Source organism: Cetorhinus maximus, unplaced genomic scaffold (genome assembly GCF_964194155.1).
Source record: "Cetorhinus maximus unplaced genomic scaffold, sCetMax3.hap1.1 HAP1_SCAFFOLD_1571, whole genome shotgun sequence".
Classification (NCBI taxonomy): domain Eukaryota; kingdom Metazoa; phylum Chordata; class Chondrichthyes; order Lamniformes; family Cetorhinidae; genus Cetorhinus; species Cetorhinus maximus.
In genome coordinates this window covers 52,683-77,330 of record NW_027597511.1, presented here as the reverse complement: position 1 = coordinate 77,330, position 24,648 = coordinate 52,683, and the positions used below count along the sequence as shown (strand labels likewise).

At 53.7% G+C, this 24,648-nt stretch overlaps 1 protein-coding gene across 1 annotated transcript in view; it reads left to right on the top strand.

The window, feature by feature from the left end:
* Positions 1-4,297: 4,297 nt before the first annotated feature.
* LOC144676407 (nesprin-2-like) overlaps positions 4,298-24,648 on the top strand; it is a gene marked incomplete at both ends in the record, with an annotated part of 72,492 nt that continues 52,141 nt past the window's right edge. Inside the window, 4 exons of the mRNA XM_078536827.1 lie at positions 4,298-4,399; positions 7,431-7,613; positions 20,513-20,653; positions 23,306-23,529. Of these exons, the coding sequence (XP_078392953.1) occupies positions 4,298-4,399; positions 7,431-7,613; positions 20,513-20,653; positions 23,306-23,529 (650 nt within the window). The remainder of the gene's footprint in view (positions 4,400-7,430; positions 7,614-20,512; positions 20,654-23,305; positions 23,530-24,648) is intronic.

Below are 24,648 nucleotides of genomic sequence, written 5' to 3'. Positions count from 1 at the left end.
GCCAGAGAGAGAGAGAGTGAGGGCCAGAGAGAGAGAGAGAGTGAGAGAGAGAGAGAGAGAGGGCCAGAGAGAGAGAGAGAGAGTGAGAGAGGGCCAGAGAGAGAGAGAGAGTGAGAGAGAGAGAGAGAGAGCACTCAAACACAGATCTTAATTTTCCCAAACCAGTCTCTCAGGTTTGGTATAGGAGAGCTCCACAGGGTAAAAGGATTTTTCGTTCACACAGCAACATAAACTGTCAGGATAGAGTCTCTTTCTCTGTCTGATCGAAGTGAGATTGTAGCACCAGCTAATGAGCAACTTAAATTAAACCCAACATGATTCCAATCAACTGCAGGTAACATAGATTAGATACAGAGTAAAACACCCTCTCCATTGTCCCCATCAAACACTCCCAGGACAGGTACAGCACGGGGTTAGATACAGAGTAAAGCTCCCTCTACACCGTCCCCATCAAACACTCCCAGGGCAGGTACAGCATGGGGTTAGATACAGAGTAAATCTCCCTCTACACTGTCCCCATCAAACACTCCCAGGACAGGTACAGCACGGGGTTAGATACAGAGTAAAGCTCCCTCTACACTGTCCCCATCAAACACTCACAGGACAGGTACAGCACGGGGTTAGATACAGAGTAAAGCTCCATCCACACTGTCCCCATCAAACACTCCCAGGGCAGGTACAGCATGGGGTTAGATACAGAGTAAAGCTCCATCTACACTGTCCCCATCAAACACTCCCAGGACAGGTACAGCACAGGGTTAGATACAGAGTAAAGCTCCCTCTACACTGTCCCCATCAAACGCTCCCAGACAGGTACAGCACGGGGTTAGATACAGAGTAAAGCTCCATCTACACTGTCCCCATCAAACACTCCCAGGGCAGGTACAGCATGGGGTTAGATACAGAGTAAAGCTCCATCTACACTGTCCCCATCAAACACTCCCAGGACAGGTACAGCACGGGGTTAGATACAGAGTAAAGCTCCATCTACACTGTCCCCATCAAACACTCCCAGGACAGGTACAGCACGGGGTTAGATACAGAGTAAAGCTCCCTCTACACTGTCCCCATCAAACACTCACAGGACAGGTACAGCACGGGGTTAGATACAGAGTAAATCTCCCTCTACACTGTCCCCATCAAACACTCCCAGGACAGGTACAGCACGGAGTTAGATACAGAGTAAAGCTCCCTCTACACTGTCCCCATCAAACACTCACAGGACATGTACAGCACGGGGTTAGATACAGAGTAAAGCTCCATCTACACTGTCCCCATCAAACACTCCCAGGGCAGGTACAGCATGGGGTTAGATACAGAGTAAAGCTCCATCTACACTGTCCCCATCAAACACTCCCAGGACAGGTACAGCACGGGGTTAGATACAGAGTAAAGCTCCCTCTACACTGTCCCCATCAAACACTCCCAGGACAGGTACAGCACGGGTTAGATACAGAGTAAAGCTCCATCTACACTGTCCCCATCAAACACTCCCAGGGCAGGTACAGCATGGGGTTAGATACAGAGTAAAGCTCCATCTACACTGTCCCCATCAAACACTCCCAGGACAGGTACAGCACGGGGTTAGATACAGAGTAAAGCTCCATCTACACTGTCCCCATCAAACACTCCCAGGACAGGTACAGCACGGGGTTAGATACAGAGTAAAGCTCCCTCTACACTGTCCCCATCAAACACTCCCAGGACAGGTACAGCACGGGGTTAGATACAGAGTAAAGCTCCATCTACACCGTCCCCATCAAACGCTCCCAGGACAGGTACAGCACGGGGTTAGATACAGAGTAAAGCTCCCTCTACACTGTCCCCATCAAACACTCCCAGGGCAGGTACAGCATGGGGTTAGATACAGAGTAAAGCTCCCTCTACACCGTCCCCATCAAACACTCCCAGGACAGGTACAGCATGGGGTTAGATACAGAGTAAAGCTCCATCTACACTGTCCCCATCAAACACTCCCAGGACAGGTACAGCACAGGGTTAGATACAGAGTAAAGCTCCCTCTACACTGTCCCCATCAAACACTCACAGGACAGGTACAGCATGGGGTTAGATACAGAGTAAAGCTCCATCTACACTGTCCCCATCAAACACTCCCAGGACAGGTACAGCACGGGGTTAGATACAGAGTAAAGCTCCCTCTACACTGTCCCCATCAAACACTCCCAGGACAGGTACAGCACGGGGTTAGATACAGAGTAAAGCTCCATCTACACTGTCCCCATCAAACACTCCCAGGACAGGTACAGCACGGGGTTAGATACAGAGTAAAGCTTCTACAGTTTTGTGCTGTGTGTGTCTTGCTAAGGGGAGGGTTCACTCACTTACAATAAAGAACAAAGAAAAGTGCAGCACAGGAACAGGCCCTTCGGCCCTCCAAGCCGGTGCCGATCATATTGCCCGTCAACTAAAACATTCTGCACTTCCGGGGTCCGTATCCCTCTATTCCCATCCTATTCATGTATTTGTTAAACTGCTCTTAAACACCACTATCGTACCTGCTTCCACCATCTCCTCTGGCAGCGAATTCCAGACACTCACTACCCTCTGCGTAAAAACTTGCCCCACACATCTCCTCTAAAGTTTTCTCCTCTCACCTTAAATCTATGGTCCCCGGTAATTGACTCTTCCAACCTGGGAAAAAGCTTCTGACTATCTACTCTGTCCATGCCACTCATAATTTTGTAAACTTCTATCAAGTCGCCCCTCAATCTCCGTCGCTCTAGTGAGAACAATCCGAGTTTCTCCAACCTCTCCTCATAGCTAATAACCTCCAGACCAGGCAGCATCCTGGTAAACCTCCTCTGCACCCTCTCCAAATCTTTCTGGTAATGTGGTGACCAGAATTGCACACAGTATTCCAAATGTGGCCTAGCCAAGGTTCTGTACAGCTGCAGCATGACTTCCCAGCTTTTATACTCAATACCCCTGCCAATGAAGGCAAGCATGCCATATGCCTTCCTGACTACCTTATCCACCTGCGTTGCCACTTTCAGTGACCTGTGGACCTGTACACCCAGATCCCTCTGCCCATCGATGCACTTAAGGGTTCTGCCATTTACTGTATAATTCCTGCCTGTATTAGACCTTCCAAAATGCATTACCTCACATTTGTCTGGATTAAACTCCACCTGCCATTTCTCCGCCCAAGTCTCCAACCGATCTATATCCCGTTGTATCCTTTGACAATCCTCTTCACTATCTGCAACTCCTCCAACCTTAGTGTCGTCTGCAAACTTACTAATTAGCCCAGTTACGTTTTCCTCCAAATCATTTATGTATACCACAAACAGCAAAGGTCCCAGCACTGATACCTGCAGAACACCACTAGTCACAGCTCTCCATTCAGAAAAGCACCCTTCCACTGCTACCCTCTGTCTTCTATGACCAAGCCAATTCTGTATCCATCTTGCCAGCTCACCTCTGATCCCGTGCGACTTTACCTTCTGTACCAGTCTGCCATGAGGGACCTTGTCAAAGGCTTTACTGAAATCCATGTATATAACATCCACTGCCCTTCCATCGTCGATCATCTTTGTCACTTCCTCGAAAAACTCGATCAAGTTAGTGAGACACGGCCTCCCCTTCACAAAACCATGCTGCCTCTCACTAATACGCCCATTTGCTTCCAAAATGGTAGTAAATCCTGTCACGAGAATCTTCTCCAATAATTTCCCTACCACTGACGTAAGGCTCACTGGCCTGTAATTTCCTGGATTATCCCTGCTACCCTTCTTAAACAATGGAACAACATTGGCCATTCTCCAGTCCTCTGGGACCTCATCTGTAGCCAGTGAGGATACAAAGATTTCTGTCAAGGCCTCAGCAATCTCCTCCCTTGCCTCCCTCAGTACTCTGGGGTAGATCCCATCTGGCCTTGGGGACTTATCCACCTTAATATTCTTCAAAAGAATAAAATAAAAATAAAATACTGCAGATGTTAAAAATATGAATTAAATACAGAAGAGTTGTGTTCTGATGAAAGGTCTGATCAATCTGAAACATTAGCTCCATTTCTCTCTCCACAGACTCTGCCAGACATGCTGAGAATTGCCAGTATTTTCTGTTTTTATTAACACCTTGCCTGATTTTGCTCAGACCCATTGAGTTTACTCTGTAGTTTGTCATTAGTCTCAGTCTGAGATGTTGCCGATTTATTTTGCTGGGTTTTTGTTGCTTGTGTCTTTACACTGAAATGTGAAATATTTGTATTGATTATGACTGAAAGTAACTTACATCCCCTTTTCCCATTAACTCGGTGATACCTCTGTCCCTGCAGGATGAGATTCAGTTCCAGGAAGGGGAAATCCAGAGCTTCCATGAGAAAGCGGTGAGAATTCAGGAGCTGCTCGAGTGGGAGGCAATCCCACTGGAATTCCAGGTAAGGACCTGTTCTCTTAGCAACCAACAGAGCAGACATGGGTTTCAGGAGCTGGGTGTCTTTCACTTCCGAGTGTGTGTGTGTGTGAGGGAGAGTGTGAGAGAGAAAGAGTGTGTGTGTGGGTGTGAGATAGGGAGAGTGTGTGTGCATGTGTGTGAGAGAGGGTGTTGGTGTGCGTGTGTGTGTGTATGTGTGTGTGTGAGAGGGTGGGTGTGTGTGTGTGTGAGAGGGTGTTGGTGTGTGTGTGTATGTGTGTATGTGAGAGAGGGTATTGGTGTGCGTGTGTGTGTGTATGTGTGTGTGAGAGGGTGGGTGGGTGTGTTTGTGAGAAAGGGTGTGTGTATGTGTGAGAGAGAGGTTATGTGTGTGAGAGGGTGAGTGTGAGTTTGTGTGTGAGAGGGTGAGTGTGAGTTTGTGTGTGTGAGAGGGTGAGTGTGAGTTTGTGTGTGTGAGAGGGTGAGTGTGAGTTTGTGTATGTGAGAGTGTGAGTTTGTGTGTGTGAGAGGGTGAGTTTGTGTGTGAGGGTGAGTGTGAGTTTGTGTGTGTGAGAGGGTGAGTGTGAGTTTGTGTGTGTGAGAGGGTGAGTGTGAGTTTGTGTGTGTGAGAGGGTGAGTGTGAGTTTGTGTGTGTGTGAGGGTGAGTGTGAGTTTGTGTGTGTGTGAGCATCTCCTCTCAGTCTTCCAATTCCTGCCAGTGTGTTTATCTATGTTTATATGTGTATGCGGCTTGTACAAGTGTGTTATTCGATGTGGTTCTGTATGTGCACAGTTGTATTTGTGTGTGTTTTCTTTCTATCTCTCAAAGATATTGCTGCTGCCAGTACATGTCTCTATTTGCCTTTCCCTCTCTCCCTCCCTTTCTCCGTGTCTTTCACTTCTCTCCCTCTGTCTCCCTGCCTTTGTGCATCGCACTCTCTCTGTTTTGCTGCTTCCCCACCCACCCCCCAGCCTCTCCCTTTTCCCCTTTTTCTCCCTGTCTCTCTGCCCCTTCTCCTGTCTGTCTCTGTTTCCCTCTCTGCCAATCCCTCCTCCTCTCTCCTGCTCCCTCTCTCTCTCCCTCTGCCTCTCCTTTCCTCTCTCGTGTCTATTTTTGGCACATGCCTCCCTCTGTCTCTTGTCAACTCCGTTTGTTGTGACATGCTGAGGAGATTCATGCTCTCGCGGTTACAGTTCCTTCACGACTGTTAGTGATTTGGAGTGAAGAGAGAATCTGATTCGCTGGACCCATCGGTAAACCCAACTGAACAGACCCAACACTGAGGAGGTCTATATCTAATCCCAACCCCTTCACCCCAGAGGCCAGAAGCTGCCCTGAATACTGAGCGCTGCATTAGTTGCAGACAGGTAGGAGGAGGCTATAGTTCACGGTCCATCAGCTAGATTACCTGGCTGCTCACCTGGCCTGTGGGATTTGAGTGAAGGGTGAGCACACTTTGGACAAAGGGTGGGGACTGTTGGCACACGCTCGATACCTCTGGCTCTGGGCCAACAACATGGAGTATATAAGTTATGAAACTTGTGCTTGGAAAATTTGATGGTCGGATAGTGGTTAGGTTCGGCAGTGGTATTATTGCTGGATTAGTATTCCAGAGACCCAGGGTAATACCCTGGGGACCCGGGTTCAAATCCCACCACAGCAGCTGGTGAATTTGAATCCAATAAAAATCTGGAATTAAAAGTCTACTGATGACCATGAAAACCATTGTCGATTGTCATAAAAACCCATCTGGTTCACTAATGTCCCTTTAGGGAAGGAAATTTGCCGTCCTTACCTGGTCTGGTCTACACGTGACTCCAGACCCAATGTGGTTGACTCTTAAAAATGCCCTCTGAACAAGGGCAATGAGGGATGGGCAATAAATGCTGGGCCCGGCCATCGACACCCACATCCCATGGACGAATAATTAAAAAAAGGACCAGAGACCAGTTTATGAGTTCATATTCCACCCAGGACGTTTGAGAATTCAGTTCTTAAAAATCTGCAGTCAGTAAAAGTGACTCAGAAGTTGTTGGATTGTTGTTAAAACCCAACTGGTTAGAATATAGAAACTTATAGCACAGAAGGAGGCCATTTGGCCCCTCTTATTTGTGCTGGCTCTTCAAAAGAGCACAATCTTAGTCCTACAGTTCCCACTTTTTCTCCGTAATATCCTAATTCCTCAGTCTCAAGAACGTGTCCATCTCCCTTTTAAAAATTACAGTAAACTTTGTGTCATCCGGCACTCGAGCGCCTGGAATTCCTTAGAATTCTCTAGAATTTCTGACAGGTGGGTTGTTTTTGAAGCTGATCACTGTCAGTGTTCAGATAATGTGTCCTTTAAAAAATATATAGTAATAGATTGTAAAACCGCAGAGGCTATTCTTAGGTTTTACAATGAAATTATTACATTACTGGGTCATTTTTGGTTATTGTACCTGAACAAAGATATACTGCACCTGGTCTTATGTCTGGAGTAATGTAACCCGCTGCTGACAGACGCCTCCCATTCCCCGAACATGCCCAATAACAACATCTTTTTATTGAATTGGTTTCCACCACCATTTCCAGGCAGAGCATTTCCCAGATCCCAACAGCGATGCCTTTGAAGGAAGGAAACCTGCAGTTCTTACCCAACCTGATCGACAGGTGACTCCAGGCCCACACCACGTGCTTGACCCTCCGCGCCCTCTGACACGGCCAAACACGATGTTTATTAGAAGTCCAAGGGGTCCCAGCACCACCTTCTCATGCCAGCTGAGCTAATAAGAATAATTGGCCATCGGTGTCGTGAGTGGCCATATTGCTTTGGTGGTGCTTCCCCATCACTGAGCCAGGACACTGAGGTCTTAGTACCTTCACCCGGAGTATTAAAAACTTCCCGGCCCAGGGTGATCTCTTTTCTGCTCCCGACCCCAAGAGGCAATGAGGCTGCACGATCACAGGACCCCTCGTGCCACCCTGCAGGGGTGTGAGTGGCAGGACATGACCTCACTGGTCTGAGTGGTGGGGGGAATGTGGAACCTTTCACCTTTCATAATCTTTCCTCAAAAAGGTGGTGGAATCGACAGTGAGGAAGAAGATGGAGCAGGTGAAGCACATCAAAAACCAACTGAGCACCAGGTCCGAGGGACCGAGTGGCGATCTGGCTCAGTCACGGGTCAAGCTTGAGCCAACGGAATCTTCAGTCACGAATCAGGGCAGGAAACAAAATCTCCGATCCCTTCCTGACCCACAGGTAATTGGCTATTCAGTTCCACACGCATAGTCTGAACAAGAGTATAAACCCAATCAAGCTTGAATTTAGATAGCACCTCATCACTTTCCAAAGGCTGTCACGTTTAGTCAGGCACTTTAAGGTGTAAAAGAAAGAAAGGTTTCATTTCTCTAGTGCCTCAGAAAATCCCAAATGCTTAACGGCCAATGAAGTGCTCCTGAAACAGCCTCTGTGATGTAGGAGACAGTGGCTGCAATGTTCCAGACCTGTTGGTTTGGGGTGTCATGGTGGGCAGGCCAAAAATCACTTTCACGCCCTTGTGAAACCAGTTTGCGATCGTCTGCTCCACCCGGCAATGGCGGGGCTGTGATTCCCGCTGCCACACCTCGGGAACCTCATTGCAATACTTTAGCATCTCACTGTGAGCCCCTCTCACCGGAATCATCCCCCCACCCCCACCCCTCACCCCCACCCTAACTCCACCCCTCACCCCCACCCCCACCCTCACCCCCACCCCCACCCCCAACCCCACCCCCACCCTCACCCTCACCCCCACCCTCACCCCCACCCCCACCATCACCCCCACCATCACCCCCACCCTCACCCCCACCATCACCCCCACCCCCACCCCCACCCCCACCCCTCACCCCCACCCTTACCCCCACCCCCACCCCCACCCCTCACCCCCACCCTCACCCCCACCCCCGCCCCCGCCCCCGCCCCTCACCCCCACCCCCACCCCCACCCCTCACCCCCATCCTCACCCCCACCCCCAACCTCACCCCCACCCCCATCACCCCCGCCCCCACCCCCACCCTCACCCCCGTCCCCACCCCCACCCCCACCCCCACCCACGCCCCCACCCTCACCCCCCCTGCCCCCACCCCCGCCCTCACCCCCACCCCCACCCTCACCCCCACCCCCGCCCCCACCATCACCCCCACCCCCACCCATGCCCCCACCCTCACCCCCACCCACGCCCCAGCCCCCACCATCACCCCCACCCACGCCCCCACCCTCACCCCCACCCCCGCCCCAACCATCACCCCCACCCCCACCCTCAGCCCCACCCCCGCCCCCACCATCACCCCCACCCCCACCCCCACCCACGTCCCCACCCTCACCCTCACCCTCACCCCCACCCTCACACCCACCCTCACCCTCACCCCCACCCCTACCCTTACCCCCACCCTCATCCCCACCCCCACCCTCACCTCCACCCCCACTCCCACCATCACCCCCACCCCCACCCTCACCCCCACCCCCGCCCCCACCATCACCCCCACCCCCACCCACGTCCCTACCCTCACCCTCACCCCCACCCTCACACCCACCCCCGCCCCCACCCCCACCCACGCTGGGTCATCCGAGCACGTCAGCCTGAAGCACACAGATGTGTTTCACAGCTGTATGTAAGTGACGTGCACCTGGGGGGCTGCACTTTGCTCGGGAGTTCGAGGTTTGATGCCGACCTCGCTTCGGGCAGCGCTCACGGTCTCAGCTCCAGGATTCGCTAGCAGCACCACATCACTGTTAGGGAGGCTAACGGGCAGGTCTCTACCGACCAGACCAGCCGTAAGGCAGGGGTGGTTTTCAATGGCTGCAGGATTGGGGCTTGCTGGGGGAAGGGGGAGAAGTGGCCTCAGGCAAGGGAAGAAGCTGCAGGACGAGGGCTGTACTGGGGAAGGAGGGTATCCCAGGGTGTGCGTGGGGGCACATGTTGATCTGTGCAAGCAGTCTCAAGATGGTGAGGGCTGAGGAGGCAGCCTCCAGAGAAGGTGAGGCCAGATGGAGATGTGAGGGTGTGTGTGTGTGAGAGAGAGTGGTGATGTCCCTTGGGCTGGCAGTGCATGAGATGCCACTGAATGTATAATGGCCTTGTGAGTGTGTGGGTTTAGAGTGATGAGATGGCTGCCTTACCCTGGCGGCACAGATGAGATCATTCATCCTCTTTCTGCACTGGATGGCTGACCTTGTGTGCAGCATTGGCACTGACCACCTCTGCCACCACCTCCCAAGCTGGAGTGGTGAGGCTGATGGGCCTCCTGCGGCCGGAGTGAGGGTAGAGGACATTACAGAGACCTCCATGGTGTCCAGAAGGCGTCCCAGAGATGTGTCATTGAATCTGGGGGCTGCACTCTTCTTGGCTTTTGGGGCCATGTCTTCACTGGAGCAGTGCTGGGCTGCGAGCATTGAGAAGTGTGTGTGTGGCTGCAGTTTAAATATGGTTCTCTGTGTGGGGAGGCGGTGAGGTAAGGGTGTGGTGGGAGATTCAGAGGCAGCCCCCCAGCGAGATGGTGTGTTTCCTATGGCTGCATAATTAATGAGGCAGGATTGGCAATTTGGCAGAAAAACCCAGTGTTACAGCAGCCAGCGGGTAAAACAACTTCCTCCCCACCCACCACTGCACTTTGTGCAAACCTGGGGCGATTCCGCCCAATGTTTAGTGACTGTCATTAATAAGCAAAGAGAACAACTATTTTAGTGATGCTGATTGAGAGAGGAATATTGGTCAGGAACTCTCCTGCTCTCCTTTGAAATTGTGCCCTGGGCAATGTCACGCCCGGGATGGGAGGAGTGCGTGTATGATCCAGCTCCGCTACTCCACAGGCCCTATCGTTAATTTAAAAGTTTAATTTTCTCACCAAAATAGCCAATTGTCTATTTCCCCTACTGCTGCCCAGAATAAAAAAGTCTCCAACCAGCTTCTTTCAATAAACTCAGAACGATTGTTTATTATAAAATGAAACTTCTTTCTAACAAATTGCAAGTACTGGTTAACACACAATTGCAATTAGGAAGTATAATTATCTGTCTCTTTGAAAGAATTTTCCAAGCACACACACACAGACACATAGACAGACACACACACACAGACAGACCGACACACACACACAGTCACACACACACAGACAGACACACACGCACAGACACACACACACACAGACACACACACACAGACAGACACATAGACAGACACACACACACAGACACACACACACAGACACACACACACAGACACACACACACACAGACACACACACACACAGACACACACACACACAGACAAAGGACAGCAGATAGAGTCTCTCTGCAGAGTTGGGCCTTAGCGGGTGGGTGTTATAAAATAAAGGATAAAGTTCGCAGGATCTCGGTGCTGTGGACCTGGAGTTCCCTCGTGTGAAGATGGGCTGCTGGTCCTGGTGGACGCCTGGAAGTTCTCACCAACTGGTCTCGGCTTTGCAGGTCCAAATTCAGGCCAGTTACACTCAGATGAGGTACTCTGGCTATACATTGAAAGTCACACACAATTGCAGGCAGGATAGTGAGAGAGAGCCAGTTAGGGTAGCCTTCCTTCCTCAGCTTGTTCCCCAACAAGACTGCCTTCAAAACCAGCAGCTTCACAACTTCCGTTTCTTCCCTCTCTCCCATGTGATTTCCAGAAAGTTCCCAATCTTTGCCTTTTCAGTTTTTTCCCCATCAGTTAAAGTGATTGTTGTTCCAAACAAACAATTAGATCTTCCTCAAGTACCATAAAGGTCAGGTGATTTCTTGGATGAGGCCTGTTTATTGACAGTTCCGAGGTGAATTTATAACCTTTTTAACAAAATCCCAGGTTAATCCAAATGTCCAGATAACACCAAATCCATCCATTTTGTAAAAGGTAAAATTCAGTCTTGAGAGACATGATTTCAACAGATCTAATGATTTAATGTTTGATTGAGGAGCCCAGGAACATACAATCTTGGGATGCAAATCATTTGTTTTTGAAAGTATTTCCTCCTTCCAAAACCATCTTTTTCTCACCTTCAGATTTCCCCCTCCCCTGAGGATGTTCAGTGGGTATTAATTGTGTTTAATTGTATTCAGGTGATGGGCATTAACTGGGGGTTTGTTTGTGCCCCTAGAAGTAGACACAGACTAAAACTTTGGGGGTTGGGTTAGGAGGTGTGTGCTTGTAATGTGTATTGCTGTAAATAAATACTTCTAAAAGTGTGTAAAGATTGGCCCCAGTACTATCCTTCGGCAACTGGTTTTCTAGTATAGAACACTAAGAATGGACAGGAGGGGGCTATTCAGCCCTTTGAGCCCACTCTGCCATTCAATTAGATCTTGTCTGATCTGTAACTCTTTTGAGTCAAAACAATAAACTAAATTAACAAAAACAAGGGAGAAATCAAGCACAGCCCCTAAGTCAGGTCAGCTGTAAAATCAAGGAAAAAACTTTAAAGGAATCTTACAAACATCAAACTAAGATGTGATTAAAGGGGTCAACAAAACACCCCAGTCCCCGCGGTGCCCACTGGGCACGGAAGGCCTCGATGGTGCCGGCAGACACCGCGTGCTCCCTTTCCAGGGACATCCGGCCGCGAACGTAGCCGCGGAAGAGGGACAAACAATCGGGCGGGACTCCCCCGTCGATCGCCCGCTGCTGGACCTGTTGATGGCCAACTTGGCCAGGCCCAGGAGCAGGTTCACGAGGAGGTCCTTTGTCTGATCTGTATCTACCCTATAACCTTTCATCACCTTAAACACATTAATTAGGTCACCCCTTAATCTATATTCAAGGCATGCCAGCTGTCCTCACAATGTAGCTCCTGTAGCCTTTGTATCATGGTGATTCTAGCTGAGGTTTGGTTCGATGGGCGCTCCCGATATCAGCTGTTGTGGGGTGGGGGAGAGGTTTGGCACAGACACTGTCAGTCACATGGACACCAGCTCTTGCAGCACAAGTCACTAGTTGGTGATCAGAAGCTGGAAACCCAGCTCATTCTCCCAAGTCAATTGGAATGTCCTGATTGAAACTCCGCTCGATCTGATCACAGTAAACTTGGGACCGGAGCTGGGAACCATTGCAGTCTGCATGGCTTAGTATCAGTACAACCACAGTACCAGCCTGTATTTAGATAGGATATTTACAGAGTACAATTTACCTTTTATATTAAAACACCCAAAGGCATTTCACAGGAAAGATCATTTTACAAATATTGAGAGTGAGCCACATTAAGGAGATATTAAGTCAGGTGACCAAAAACTTGGTCAAAGTGGTCAGTTATAAGGAGCATCTTGAAGGAGGAGAGGGAGGTAGAGAGGCGGAGAGGGTAAGGGAGGGAATTCCAGAGCTTAGGGCCCAGGCAGCTGAAATCGCAAATGTGGAAGAGGCCAGAATTAGAGGGTGGCACAGATTTCGGAGGGCTATGGGTCAGGGGGAGATTACAGAGATAGGGAGAGGGGGGCGAGTCCACGGAGAGATTTGAAAACAAGGATGAGGATTTTAAAGTTGAGGTGTTGCTGGACTGGGAGCCAATGTAATTCACCGAGCGCAGGGGGACGTGTAAAACCCATCACTGAAGGCTAGCACAGAACTGCACTTACATATAATACAGCCAGTGGCCTGCAGTGAAGGACAACTTTACTTCCATGTAGGTCGGTGGGGAAGGGAGTGAGGGAGGGTCTAGTCTCTGGTAGGTTGGTGGGGAAGGGAGTGAGGGAGGGTCTAGTCTCTGGTAGGTTGGTGGGGAAGGGAGTGAGGGAGGGTTTAGTCTCTGGTAGGTTGGTGGGGAAGGGAGTGAGGTGGGGGTTTAGTCTCTGGTAGGTTGGTGGGGAAGGGAGTGAGGGAGGGTCTAGTCTCTGGTAGGTTGGTGGGGAAGGGAGTGAGGGGGAGGTCTAGTCTCTGGTAGGTTGGTGGGGAAGGGAGTGAGGTGGGGGTTTAGTCTCTGGTAGGTTGGTGGGGAAGGGAGTGAGGGTGGGTCTAGTCTCTGGTAGGTTGGTGGGGAAGGGAGTGAGGGGGGGGTTGTAGTCTCTGGTAGGTTGGTGGGGAAGGGAGTGAGGTGGGGATCTAGTCTCTGGTAGGTTGGTGGGGAAGGGAGTGAGGTGGGGGTTTAGTCTCTGGTAGGTTGGTGGGGAAGGGAGTGAGGTGGGGGTTTAGTCTCTGGTAGGTTGGTGGGGAAGGGAGTGAGGGGGGGTCTAGTCTCTGGTAGGTTGGTGGGGAAGGGAGTGAGGGGGGGGTGCAGTCTCTGGTAGGTTGGTGGGGAAGGGAGTGAGGGGGGGTCTAGTCTCTGGTAGGTTGGTGGGGAAGGGAGTGAGGTGGGGGTTTAGTCTCTGGTAGGTTGGTGGGGAAGGGAGTGAGGGAGGGTCTAGTCTCTGGTAGGTTGGTGGGGAAGGGAGTGAGGTGGGGGTGCAGTCTCTGGTAGGTTGGTGGGGAAGGGAGTGAGGTGGGGGTTTAGTCTCTGGTAGGTTGGTGGGGAAGGGAGTGAGGTGGGGGTTTAGTCTCTGGTAGGTCGGTGGGGAAGGGAGTGAGGTGGGGGTTTAGTCTCTGGTAGGTCGGTGGGGAAGGGAGTGAGGTGGGGGTTTAGTCTCTGGTAGGTCGGTGGGGAAGGGAGTGAGGTGGGGGTTTAGTCTCTGGTAGGTCGGTGGGGAAGGGAGTGAGGTGGGGGTTTAGTCTCTGGTAGGTCGGTGGGGAAGGGAGTGAGGTGGGGGTCTAGTCTCTGGTAGGTTGGTGGGGAAGGGAGTGAGGTGGGGGTTTAGTCTCTGGTAGGTCGGTGGGGAAGGGAGTGAGGTGGGGGTTTAGTCTCTGGTAGGTCGGTGGGGAAGGGAGTGAGGTGGGGGTCTAGTCTCTGGTAGGTCGGTGGGGAAGGGAGTGAGGTGGGGGTTTAGTCTCTGGTAGGTCGGTGGGGAAGGGAGTGAGGTGGGGGTTTAGTCTCTGGTAGGTCGGTGGGGAAGGGAGTGAGGTGGGGGGTTTGTCTCTGGTAGGTCGGTGGGGAAGGGAGTGAGGTGGGGGTTTAGTCTCTGGTAGGTCGGTGGGGAAGGGAGTGAGGTGGGGGTTTAGTCTCTGGTAGGTTGGTGGGGAAGGGAGTGAGGTGGGGGTTTAGTCTCTGGTAGGTTGGTGGGGAAGGGAGTGAGGGGGGGGTTGTAGTCTCTGGTAGGTTGGTGGGGAAGGGAGTGAGGGGTGGGTGTAGTCTCTGGTAGGTTGGTGGGGAAGGGAGTGAGGGGTGGGTGTAGTCTCTGGTAGGTTGGTGGGGAAGGGAGTGAGGTGGGGAAGGGAGTGAGGGAGGGTTTAGTCTCTGGTAGGTTGGTGGGGAAGGGAGTGAGGGAGGGTCTAGTCTCTGGTAGGTTGGTGGGGAAGGGAGTGAGGGAGGGTTTAGTCTCTGGTAGGTTGGTGGGGAAGGGAGTGAGGGAGGGTCTAGTCTCTGGTAGGTTGGTGGGGAAGGGAGTGAGGGAGGGTTTAGTCTCTGGTAGGTTGGTGGGGAAGGGAGTGAGGGGGGGTCTAGTCTCTGGTAGGTTGGTGGGGAAGGGAGTGAGGTGGGGGTCTAGTCTCTGGTAGGTTGGTGGGGAAGGGAGTGAGGTGGGGGTTTAGTCTCTGGTAGGTTGGTGGGGAAGGGAGTGAGGTGGGGGTTTAGTCTCTGGTAGGTTGGTGGGGAAGGGAGTTGGGGGGGGTCTAGTCTCTGGTAGGTTGGTGGGGAAGGGAGTGAGGGGGGGTCTAGTCTCTGGTAGGTTGGTGGGGAAGGGAGTGAGGGAGGGGTCTAGTCTCTGGTAGGTTGGTGGGGAAGGGAGTGAGGGGGGGGTTGTAGTCTCTGGTAGGTTGGTGGGGAAGGGAGTGAGGGGTGGGTGTAGTCTCTGGTAGGTTGGTGGGGAAGGGAGTGAGGGGTGGGTGTAGTCTCTGGTAGGTTGGTGGGGAAGGGAGTGAGGTGGGGGTTTAGTCTCTGGTAGGTTGGTGGGGAAGGGAGTGAGGGAGGGTTTAGTCTCTGGTAGGTTGGTGGGGAAGGGAGTGAGGGAGGGTCTAGTCTCTGGTAGGTTGGTGGGGAAGGGAGTGAGGGAGGGTTTAGTCTCTGGTAGGTTGGTGGGGAAGGGAGTGAGGGAGGGTCTAGTCTCTGGTAGGTTGGTGGGGAAGGGAGTGAGGTGGGGGTCTAGTCTCTGGTAGGTTGGTGGGGAAGGGAGTGAGGTGGGGGTTTAGTCTCTGGTAGGTTGGTGGGGAAGGGAGTGAGGTGGGGGTTTAGTCTCTGGTAGGTTGGTGGGGAAGGGAGTTGGGGGGGGTCTAGTCTCTGGTAGGTTGGTGGGGAAGGGAGTGAGGGAGGGTCTAGTCTCTGGTAGGTTGGTGGGGAAGGGAGTGAGGGAGGGTCTAGTCTCTGGTAGGTTGGTGGGGAAGGGAGTGAGGGAGGGTCTAGTCTCTGGTAGGTTGGTGGGGAAGGGAGTGAGGTGGGGGTCTAGTCTCTGGTAGGTTGGTGGGGAAGGGAGTGAGGTGGGGGTTTAGTCTCTGGTAGGTTGGTGGGGAAGGGAGTGAGGTGGGGGTTTAGTCTCTGGTAGGTTGGTGGGGAAGGGAGTGAGGTGGGGGTCTAGTCTCTGGTAGGTTGGTGGGGAAGGGAGTGAGGTGGGGGTTTAGTCTCTGGTAGGTTGGTGGGGAAGGGAGTGAGGGAGGGTTTAGTCTCTGGTAGGTTGGTGGGGAAGGGAGTGAGGGAGGGTCTAGTCTCTGGTAGGTTGGTGGGGAAGGGAGTGAGGTGGGGGTCTAGTCTCTGGTAGGTTGGTGGGGAAGGGAGTGAGGTGGGGGTTTAGTCTCTGGTAGGTTGGTGGGGAAGGGAGTGAGGTGGGGGTTTAGTCTCTGGTAGGTTGGTGGGGAAGGGAGTGAGGTGAGGGTCTAGTCTCTGGTAGGTTGATGGGGAAGGGAGTTGGGGGGGGTGTAGTCTCTGGTAGGTTGGTGGGGAAGGGAGTGAGGGAGGGTCTAGTCTCTGGTAGGTTGGTGGGGAAGGGAGTGAGGGAGGGTTTAGTCTCTGGTAGGTTGGTGGGGAAGGGAGTGAGGGAGGGTTTAGTCTCTGGTAGGTTGGTGGGGAAGGGAGTGAGGTGGGGGTTTAGTCTCTGGTAGGTTGGTGGGGAAGGGAGTGAGGGAGGGTTTAGTCTCTGGTAGGTTGGTGGGGAAGGGAGTGAGGGAGGGTCTAGTCTCTGGTAGGTTGGTGGGGAAGGGAGTGAGGTGGGGGTCTAGTCTCTGGTAGGTTGGTGGGGAAGGGAGTGAGGTGGGGGTTTAGTCTCTGGTAGGTTGGTGGGGAAGGGAGTGAGGTGGGGGTTTAGTCTCTGGTAGGTTGGTGGGGAAGGGAGTGAGGTGAGGGTCTAGTCTCTGGTAGGTTAATGGGGAAGGGAGTTGGGGGGGGTGTAGTCTCTGGTAGGTTGGTGGGGAAGGGAGTGAGGGAGGGTCTAGTCTCTGGTAGGTTGGTGGGGAAGGGAGTTGGGAGGGGTTTAGTCTCTGGTAGGTTGGTGGGGAAGGGAGTGAGGTGGGGGTTTAGTCTCTGGTAGGTTGGTGGGGAAGGGAGTGAGGTGGGGGTTTAGTCTCTGGTAGGTTGGTGGGGAAGGGAGTGAGGGAGGGTCTAGTCTCTGGTAGGTTGGTGGGGAAGGGAGTGAGGGGGGGGTGTAGTCTCTGGTAGGTTGGTGGGGAAGGGAGTGAGGTGGGGGTCTAGTCTCTGGTAGGTTGGTGGGGAAGGGAGTTGGGGGGGGTGTAGTCTCTGGTAGGTTGGTGGGGAAGGGAGTGAGGGGTGGGTCTAGTCTCTGGTAGGTTGGTGGGGAAGGGAGTGAGGGGGGGGTGCAGTCTCTGGTAGGTTGGTGGGGAAGGGAGTGAGGGAGGGTCTAGTCTCTGGTAGGTTGGTGGGGAAGGGAGTGAGGGTGGGGGTGTAGTCTCTGGTAGGTTGGTGGGGAAGGGAGTGAGGGAGGGTCTAGTCTCTGGTAGGTTGGTGGGGAAGGGAGTGAGGGGGGGTCTAGTCTGTGGTAGGTTGGTGGGGAAGGGAGTGAGGGTGGGGGTTTAGTCTCTGGTAGGTTGGTGGGGAAGGGAGTGAGGGAGGGTCTAATCTCTGGTAGGTTGGTGGGGAAGGGAGTGAGGGTGGGTCTAGTCTCTGGTAGGTTGGTGGGGAAGGGAGTGAGGGTGGGGGTTTAGTCTCTGGTAGGTTGGTGGGGAAGGGAGTGAGGGTGGGGGTTTAGTCTCTGGTAGGTTGGTGGGGAAGGGAGTGAGGGAGGGTCTAGTCTCTGGTAGGTTGGTGGGGAAGGGAGTGAGGGGAGGGTTTAGTCTCTGGTAGGTTGGTGGGGAAGGGAGTGAGGGGGGGGTCTAGTCTCTGGTAGGTTGGTGGGGAAGGGAGTGAGGGGGGGTCTAGTCTCTGGTAGGTTGGTGGGGAAGGGAGTGAGGGAGGGTCTAGTCTCTGGTAGGTTGGTGGGGAAGGGAGTGAGGGGTGGGTCTAGTCTCTGGTAGGTTGGTGGGGAAGGGAGTGAGGGGTGGGTCTAGTCTCTGGTAGGTTGGTGGGGAAGGGAGTGAGGTGGGGGTTTAGTCTCTGGTAGGTTGGTGGGGAAGGGAGTGAGGGGTGGGTCTAGTCTCTGGTAGGTTGGTGGGGAAGGGAGTGAGGGGGGGTCTAGTCTCTGGTAGGTTGGTGGGGAAGGGAGTGAGGGGGGGTCTAGTCTCTGGTAGGTTGGTGGGGAAGGGAGTTGGGGGGGGTTTAGTCTCTGGTAGGTTGGTGGGGAAGGGAGTGAGGGGGGGTCTAGTCTCTGGTAGGTTAGTGGGGAAGGGAGTGAGGGGGGGGTCTAGTCTCTGGTAGGTTGGTGGGGAAGGGAGTGAGGGGGGGGTCTAGTCTCTGGTAGGTTGGTGGGGAAGGGAGTGAGGGAGGGTCTAGTCTCTGGTAGGTTGGTGGGGAAGGGAGTGAGGGAGGGTCTAGTCTCTGGTAGGTTGGTGGGGAAGGGAGTGAGGGAGGGTGCAGTCTCTGGTAGGTTGGTGGGGAAGGGAGTGAGGGAGGGTCTAGTCTCTGGTAGGTTGGTGGGGAAGGGAGTGAGGGAGGGTCTAGTCTCTGGTAGGTTGGTGGGGAAGGGAGTGAGGTGGGGGTCTAGTCTCTGGTAGGTTGGTGGGGAAGGGAGTGAGGTGGGGGTTTAGTCTCTGGTAGGTTGGTGGGGAAGGGAGTGAGGTGGGGGTTTAGTCTCTGGTAGGTTGGTGGGGAAGGGAGTGAGGTGGGTGGGTGTAGTCTCTGCTAGGTTGGTGGGGAAGGGAGTGAGGGAGGGTCTAGTCTCTGGTAGGTTGGTGGGGAAGGGAGTGAGGGAGGGTCTAGTCTCTGGTAGGTTGGTGGGGAAGGGAGTGAGGGGGGGTCTAGTCTCTGGTAGGTTGGTGGGGAAGGGAGTGAGGGTGGGGGTTTAGTCTCTGGTAGGTTGGTGGGGAAGGGAGTGAGGGGAGGGTTTAGTCTCTGGTAGGTTGGTGGGGAAGGGAGTGAGGGGGGGGTCTAGTCTCTGGTAGGTTGGTGGGGAAGGGAGTGAGGGGGGGGTCTAGTCTCTGGTAGGTTGGTGGGGAAGGGAGTGAGGTGGGGGTTTAGTCTCTGGTAGGTTGGTGGGGAAGGGAGTGAGGGAGGGTCTAGTCTCTGGTAGGTTGGTGGGGAAGGGAGTGAGGGAGGGTCTAGTCTCTGGTAGGTTGGTGGGGAAGGGAGTGAGGGAGGGTCTAGTCTCTGGTAGGTTGGTGGGGAAGGGAGTGAGGGAGGGTCTAGCCTCTGGTAGGTTGGTGGGGAAGGGAGTTGGGGGGGGTCTAGTCTCTGGTAGGTTGGTGGGGAAGGGAGTTGGGGGGGGTCTAGTCTCTGGTAGGTTGGTGGGGAAGGGAGTGAGGGAGGGTCTAGTCTCTGGTAGGTTGGTGGGGAAGGGAGTGAGGGAGGGTCTAGTCTCTGGTAGGTTGGTGGGGAAGGGAGTGAGGGGAGGGTCTAGTCTCTGGTAGGTTGGTGGGGAAGGGAGTTGGGGGGGGTCTAGTCTCTGGTAGGTTGGTGGGGAAGGGAGTTGGGGGGGGTCTAGTCTCTGGTAGGTTGGTGGGGAAGGGAGTGAGGGAGGGTCTAGTCTCTGGTAGGTTGGTGGGGAAGGGAGTGAGGGGGGGGTCTAGTCTCTGGTAGGTTGGTGGGGAAGGGAGTGAGGGAGGGTCTAGTCTCTGGTAGGTTGGTGGGGAAGGGAGTGAGGGAGGGTCTAGTCTCTGGTAGGTTGGTGGGGAAGGGAGTTGGGGGGGGTCTAGTCTCTGGTAGGTTGGTGGGGAAGGGAGTTGGGGGGGGTCTAGTCTCTGGTAGGTTGGTGGGGAAGGGAGTGAGGGAGGGTCTAGTCTCTGGTAGGTTGGTGGGGAAGGGAGTGAGGGAGGGTCTAGTCTCTGGTAGGTTGGTGGGGAAGGGAGTGAGGGGAGGGTCTAGTCTCTGGTAGGTTGGTGGGGAAGGGAGTGAGGTGGGGGTTTAGTCTCTGGTAGGTTGGTGGGGAAGGGAGTGAGGGGGGGTCTAGTCTCTGGTAGGTTGGTGGGGAAGGGAGTGAGGAGGGGGTCTAGTCTCTGGTAGGTTGGTGGGGAAGGGAGTGATGGGGGGGGTGTAGTCTCTGGTAGGTTGGTGGGGAAGGGAGTGAGGGAGGGTCTAGTCTCTGGTAGGTTGGTGGGGAAGGGAGTTGGGGGGGGGTCTAGTCTCTGGTAGGTTGGTGGGGAAGGGAGTGAGGGAGGGTCTAGTCTCTGGTAGGTTGGTGGGGAAGGGAGTTGGGGGGGGTCTAGTCTCTGGTAGGTTGGTGGGGAAGGGAGTGAGGGAGGGTCTAGTCTCTGGTAGGTTGGTGGGGAAGGGAGTGAGGGAGGGTCTCGTCTCTGGTAGGTTGGTGGGGAAGGGAGTGAGGGAGGGTGCAGTCTCTGGTAGGTTGGTGGGGAAGGGAGTGAGGGAGGGTCTAGTCTCTGGTAGGTTGGTGGGGAAGGGAGTGAGGGAGGGTCTAGTCTCTGGTAGGTTGGTGGGGAAGGGAGTTGGGGGGGGTCTAGTCTCTGGTAGGTTGGTGGGGAAGGGAGTGAGGGAGGGTCTAGTCTCTGGTAGGTTGGTGGGGAAGGGAGTGATGGGGGGGTCTAGTCTCTGGCAGCTGAGCTGCTCCATCAGGGGGTGGCTACAACAGCAGGTGCTACACTGCCGTCTGCTTCACTTTCACAGGGTGGACCGCCTGCCTCAGAGCCCAGGGTCAGAGGTCAGCAGTGTTGCCCACGTGGTCTGGGTGAACATGAGGAGCTGATGCAGAGCACAGAAGACCCCAGTGATGATGAGATCACACCCACAGCGGAGGAACTGCCGGAGGTAATGGTTACACTCTTCAATATATCAATAAGCAGGGCACAGGAGAGCTTATAATCATAGGAACATCAAATCATACAGTACAGAAGGAGGCCATTCAGCCCATCACACTTATATATACCGATCGAGAGAACACAGCACCAAGATTCCACACACAACATTTCCAACATCAACAATCACTTGCATTTATATAACACCTACAAGCAGGGTGAAACATCCAAAGGGGCTGCACAGCAGCATTAAAAAAAATTTTACACCATGCCACATAATAAGGAGATATTAGAAATAAAAACCCAAAGTGCTGGAAATACTCAGCAGGTCCGTGGGCCAGAGATTTCTGTTTTTATTTCAGATTTCCAACACCCACAGTACTCTGCTCTTTGAATAAGGAGCTATTCGGTCAGACTTGATCAAGGAAGTAGGTTTTCTAGGTCTCAAAACAGGAGAGAGAGAGATAGAGAGATTTAGCGAGGGAATTCCAGAGCTAAAGGCCCACACAGCTAAAAGCAGTGATTAAAACTGGGGCTGTGCAAGGCCAGAGTTGGAGCAGTCCAGAGGTCCGACAGTGGTCCTGTAGTGAGGCACCAGTTTCCCTTCCTTCAACCAGTTTCCCACCATCCCCAGTGTGTATCTGAACTTCCTGAACCCTGTTTCATCAAAGCATCCCATGGGGAACTTTATCAAAAGCCTTATGGAAGTCGAGGTTTACGACATTGGAAGGTTTGCCCCCCTGTCCTGGGTTGTAATTTTCTCAGAGATTGAGGAGTTTGCTCGGGCAGGGATTTCCTCTCCTCTGTTAGCCAGGCTATAATTGTGTGAATAATCCTCATATTTAATTCTGCTCATCACTCCCATGTGATTATTTTACACTGCCTGGGAGATTAATGGGCCTGTGTCTGTTTTATTCGCCTTTCCGAATGTGGTGACTGTTATTCTGTTTCCAATGTCCCGGCAGGTCTCCAGTGTACACTGGCTTCTCCAAAATGTTAGAGCCTCACAAATCTGCTGAGTCTCTCTCAGCACGCTGGGATAAATACCATCTCTCCCTGGAGATTTATTATTGAACCTTTCTGCTTTGTTTACATCTTTGATCTCATCTATAATGAAGTGATTAGTTTTACTTGGGAAATCTTTGTCTGGAGACAGAATGCTGCTCATAAAAATGGGCAGTGCCACAGTGACCCCAGGCAGGAAGTGGGTGGCATCTGTGGGTTCAGGATAGGAGAGGGGTTTAAGGTGGGAATGGTGTTCAGGGTGGGGGTGAGAATGGTGTTCAGGGTGGGGGTGTGAGTGGGGTTGAAGGTGAGAATGGTGTTCAGGGTGGGGGTGTGGGTGGGGTTTAATGTGGGAATGGTGTTCAGGGTGGGGGTGTGGGTGGGGTTGAAGGTGAGAATGGTGTTCAGGGTGGGGGTGTGGGTGGGGTTTAAGGTGGGAATGGTGTTCAGGGTGGGGGTGTGAGTGGGGTTTAGGGTGAGAATGGTGTTCAGGGTGGGGGTGTGAGTGGGGTTTAGGGTGGGAATGGTGTTCAGGGTGGGGGTGTGAGTGGGGTTGAAGGTGAGAATGGTGTTCAGCATGTGGGTGGGAATGGTGTTCAGGGTGGGGGTGTGGGTGGGGTTTAAGGTGGGAATGGTGTTCAGGGTGGGGGTGTGAGTGGGGTTTAGGGTGAGAATGGTGTTCAGGGTGGGGGTGGGAATGGGGTTGAAGGTGAGAATGGTGTTCAGGGTGGGGGTGTGAGTGGCGTTTAGGGTGAGAATGGTGTTCAGGGTGGGGGTGTGAGTGGGGTTTAAGGTGGGAATGGTGTTCAGGGTGGGGGTGTGAGTGGGGTTTAAGGTGGGAATGGTGTTCAGGGTGGGGGTGTGAGTGGGGTTTAGGGTGAGAATGGTGTTCAGGGTGGGGGTGTGAGTGGCGTTTAGGGTGAGAATGGTGTTCAGGGTGGGGGTGTGAGTGGGGTTTAGGGTGAGAATGGTGTTCAGGGTGGGGGTGTGAGTGGGGTTGAAGGTGGGAATGGTGTTCAGGGTGGGGGTGTGAGTGGGGTTTAAGGTGGGAATGGTGTTCAGGGTGGGGGTGTGAGTGGGGTTTAGGGTGAGAATGGTGTTCAGGGTGGGGGTGTGAGTGGGGTTGAAGGTGAGAATGGTGTTCAGGGTGGGGCTGTGAGTGGCGTTTAGGGTGAGAATGGTGTTCAGGGTGGGGGTGTGAGTGGGGTTTAAGGTGGGAATGGTGTTCAGGGTGGGGGTGTGAGTGGGGTTTAAGGTGGGAATGGTGTTCAGGGTGGGGGTGTGAGTGGGGTTTAGGGTGAGAATGGTGTTCAGGGTGGGGGTGTGAGTGGGGTTGAAGGTGAGAATGGTGTTCAGGGTGGGGGTGTGAGTGGCGTTTAGGGTGAGAATGGTGTTCAGGGTGGGGGTGTGAGTGGGGTTTAAGGTGGGAATGGTGTTCAGGGTGGGGGTGTGAGTGGGGTTTAAGGTGGGAATGGTGTTCAGGGTGGGGGTGTGAGTGGGGTTGAAGGTGGGAATGGGGATTTGGGATTTAGGGTGAGGGGTGCTGGGGATGTGGGGTTCACAGTGGGGGTGAGTATTTGAGGATCACGGTGTGGATTCTGATTTGCACTGAGTGCCAGGGTTCTCATTCCTGCTTCCCTCTCCCTTTGCCTGTCTCCAGGCTCCCTGTGTGGCACCTGAGCAAGTCCAGGAGCTGTGCAGCCGTCGGCCGTATCCTGTGGACACGGACCCACAGCGGAGAAAGGATGAAACGATGAAGGAGGGGACAGCGGCGAAAAGACACAGAGGGTCCCAGCTGGTCCAGACGGAAGGGGATCAGAGCAAACAGTCTGCTGCCAAAAACCTACTGGATACATTCGAGACAGAGCAGGAGGATGTGGAAAAGTGAGTAGCATCAAAAGGCTGGAACCAATCTGTCCAGACGTAAACCCGGTATAATTTAATAATCAACAAACAGTCAGGGAATCACTCTGACGGCCACTTGTAGATGTATCAGAGCTTCTAATGCTCTTAGTGTGTCAGCCACGGCTCCGTGAATTAGGTAAGGCTAGAGTCAAGCTCCATTCCTGATATTCCTCGTGTAGTACTGAGAGAGTGCTGCACTGTCGGAGGGTCAGTACTGAGGGAGTGCCGCACTGTCGGAGGGTCAGTACTGAGGGAGTGCCGCACTGTCGGAGGGTCAGTACTGAGGGAGTGCTGCACTGTCGGTGGGTCAGTACTGAGGGAGTGATGCACTGTCGGAGGGTCAGTACTGAGGGAGTGCCGCACTGTCGGAGGGTCAGTACTGAGGGAGTGCTGCACTGTCGGAGGGTCAGTACTGAGGGAGTGCCGCACTGTCGGAGGGTCAGTACTGAGGGAGTGCTGCACTGTCGGAGGGACAGTACTGAGGGAGTGCTGCACTGTCGGAGGGACAGTACTGAGGGTGCTGCACTGTCAGAGGGTCAGTACTGAGGAAGCGCTGCACTGTCGGAGAGTCAGTATTGAGGGAGTGCTGCACTGTCGGAGGGTCAGTACTGAGGGAGTGCTGCACTGTCGGAGGGTCAGTACTGAGGGAGCGCTGCACTGTCTGAGGTTCAGTACTGAGGGAGCGCTGCACTGCCTGAGGGTCAGTACTGAGGGAGTGCTGCACTGTCGGAGGGTCAGTACTGAGGGAGCGCTGCACTGCCTGAGGGTCAGTACTGAGGGAGTGTTGCAATGTCAAAGGGTCAGTACTGAGCCAGTGCCGCACTGTCGGTGGGTCAGTACTGAGGGAGTGCTGCACTGTCGGAGGGTCAGTACTGAGGGAGTGCTGCACTGTCGGAGGGACAGTACTGAGGGAGTGCTGCACTGTCGGAGGGACAGTACTGAGGGAGTGCTGCACTGTCAGAGGGTCAGTACTGAGGGAGCGCTGCACTGTCGGAGGGCCAGTATTGAGGGAGTGCTGCACTGTCGGAGGGTCAGTACTGAGACAGTGCCGCACTGTTGGAGGGTCAGTACTGAGAGAGTGCCGCACTGTCGGAGGGT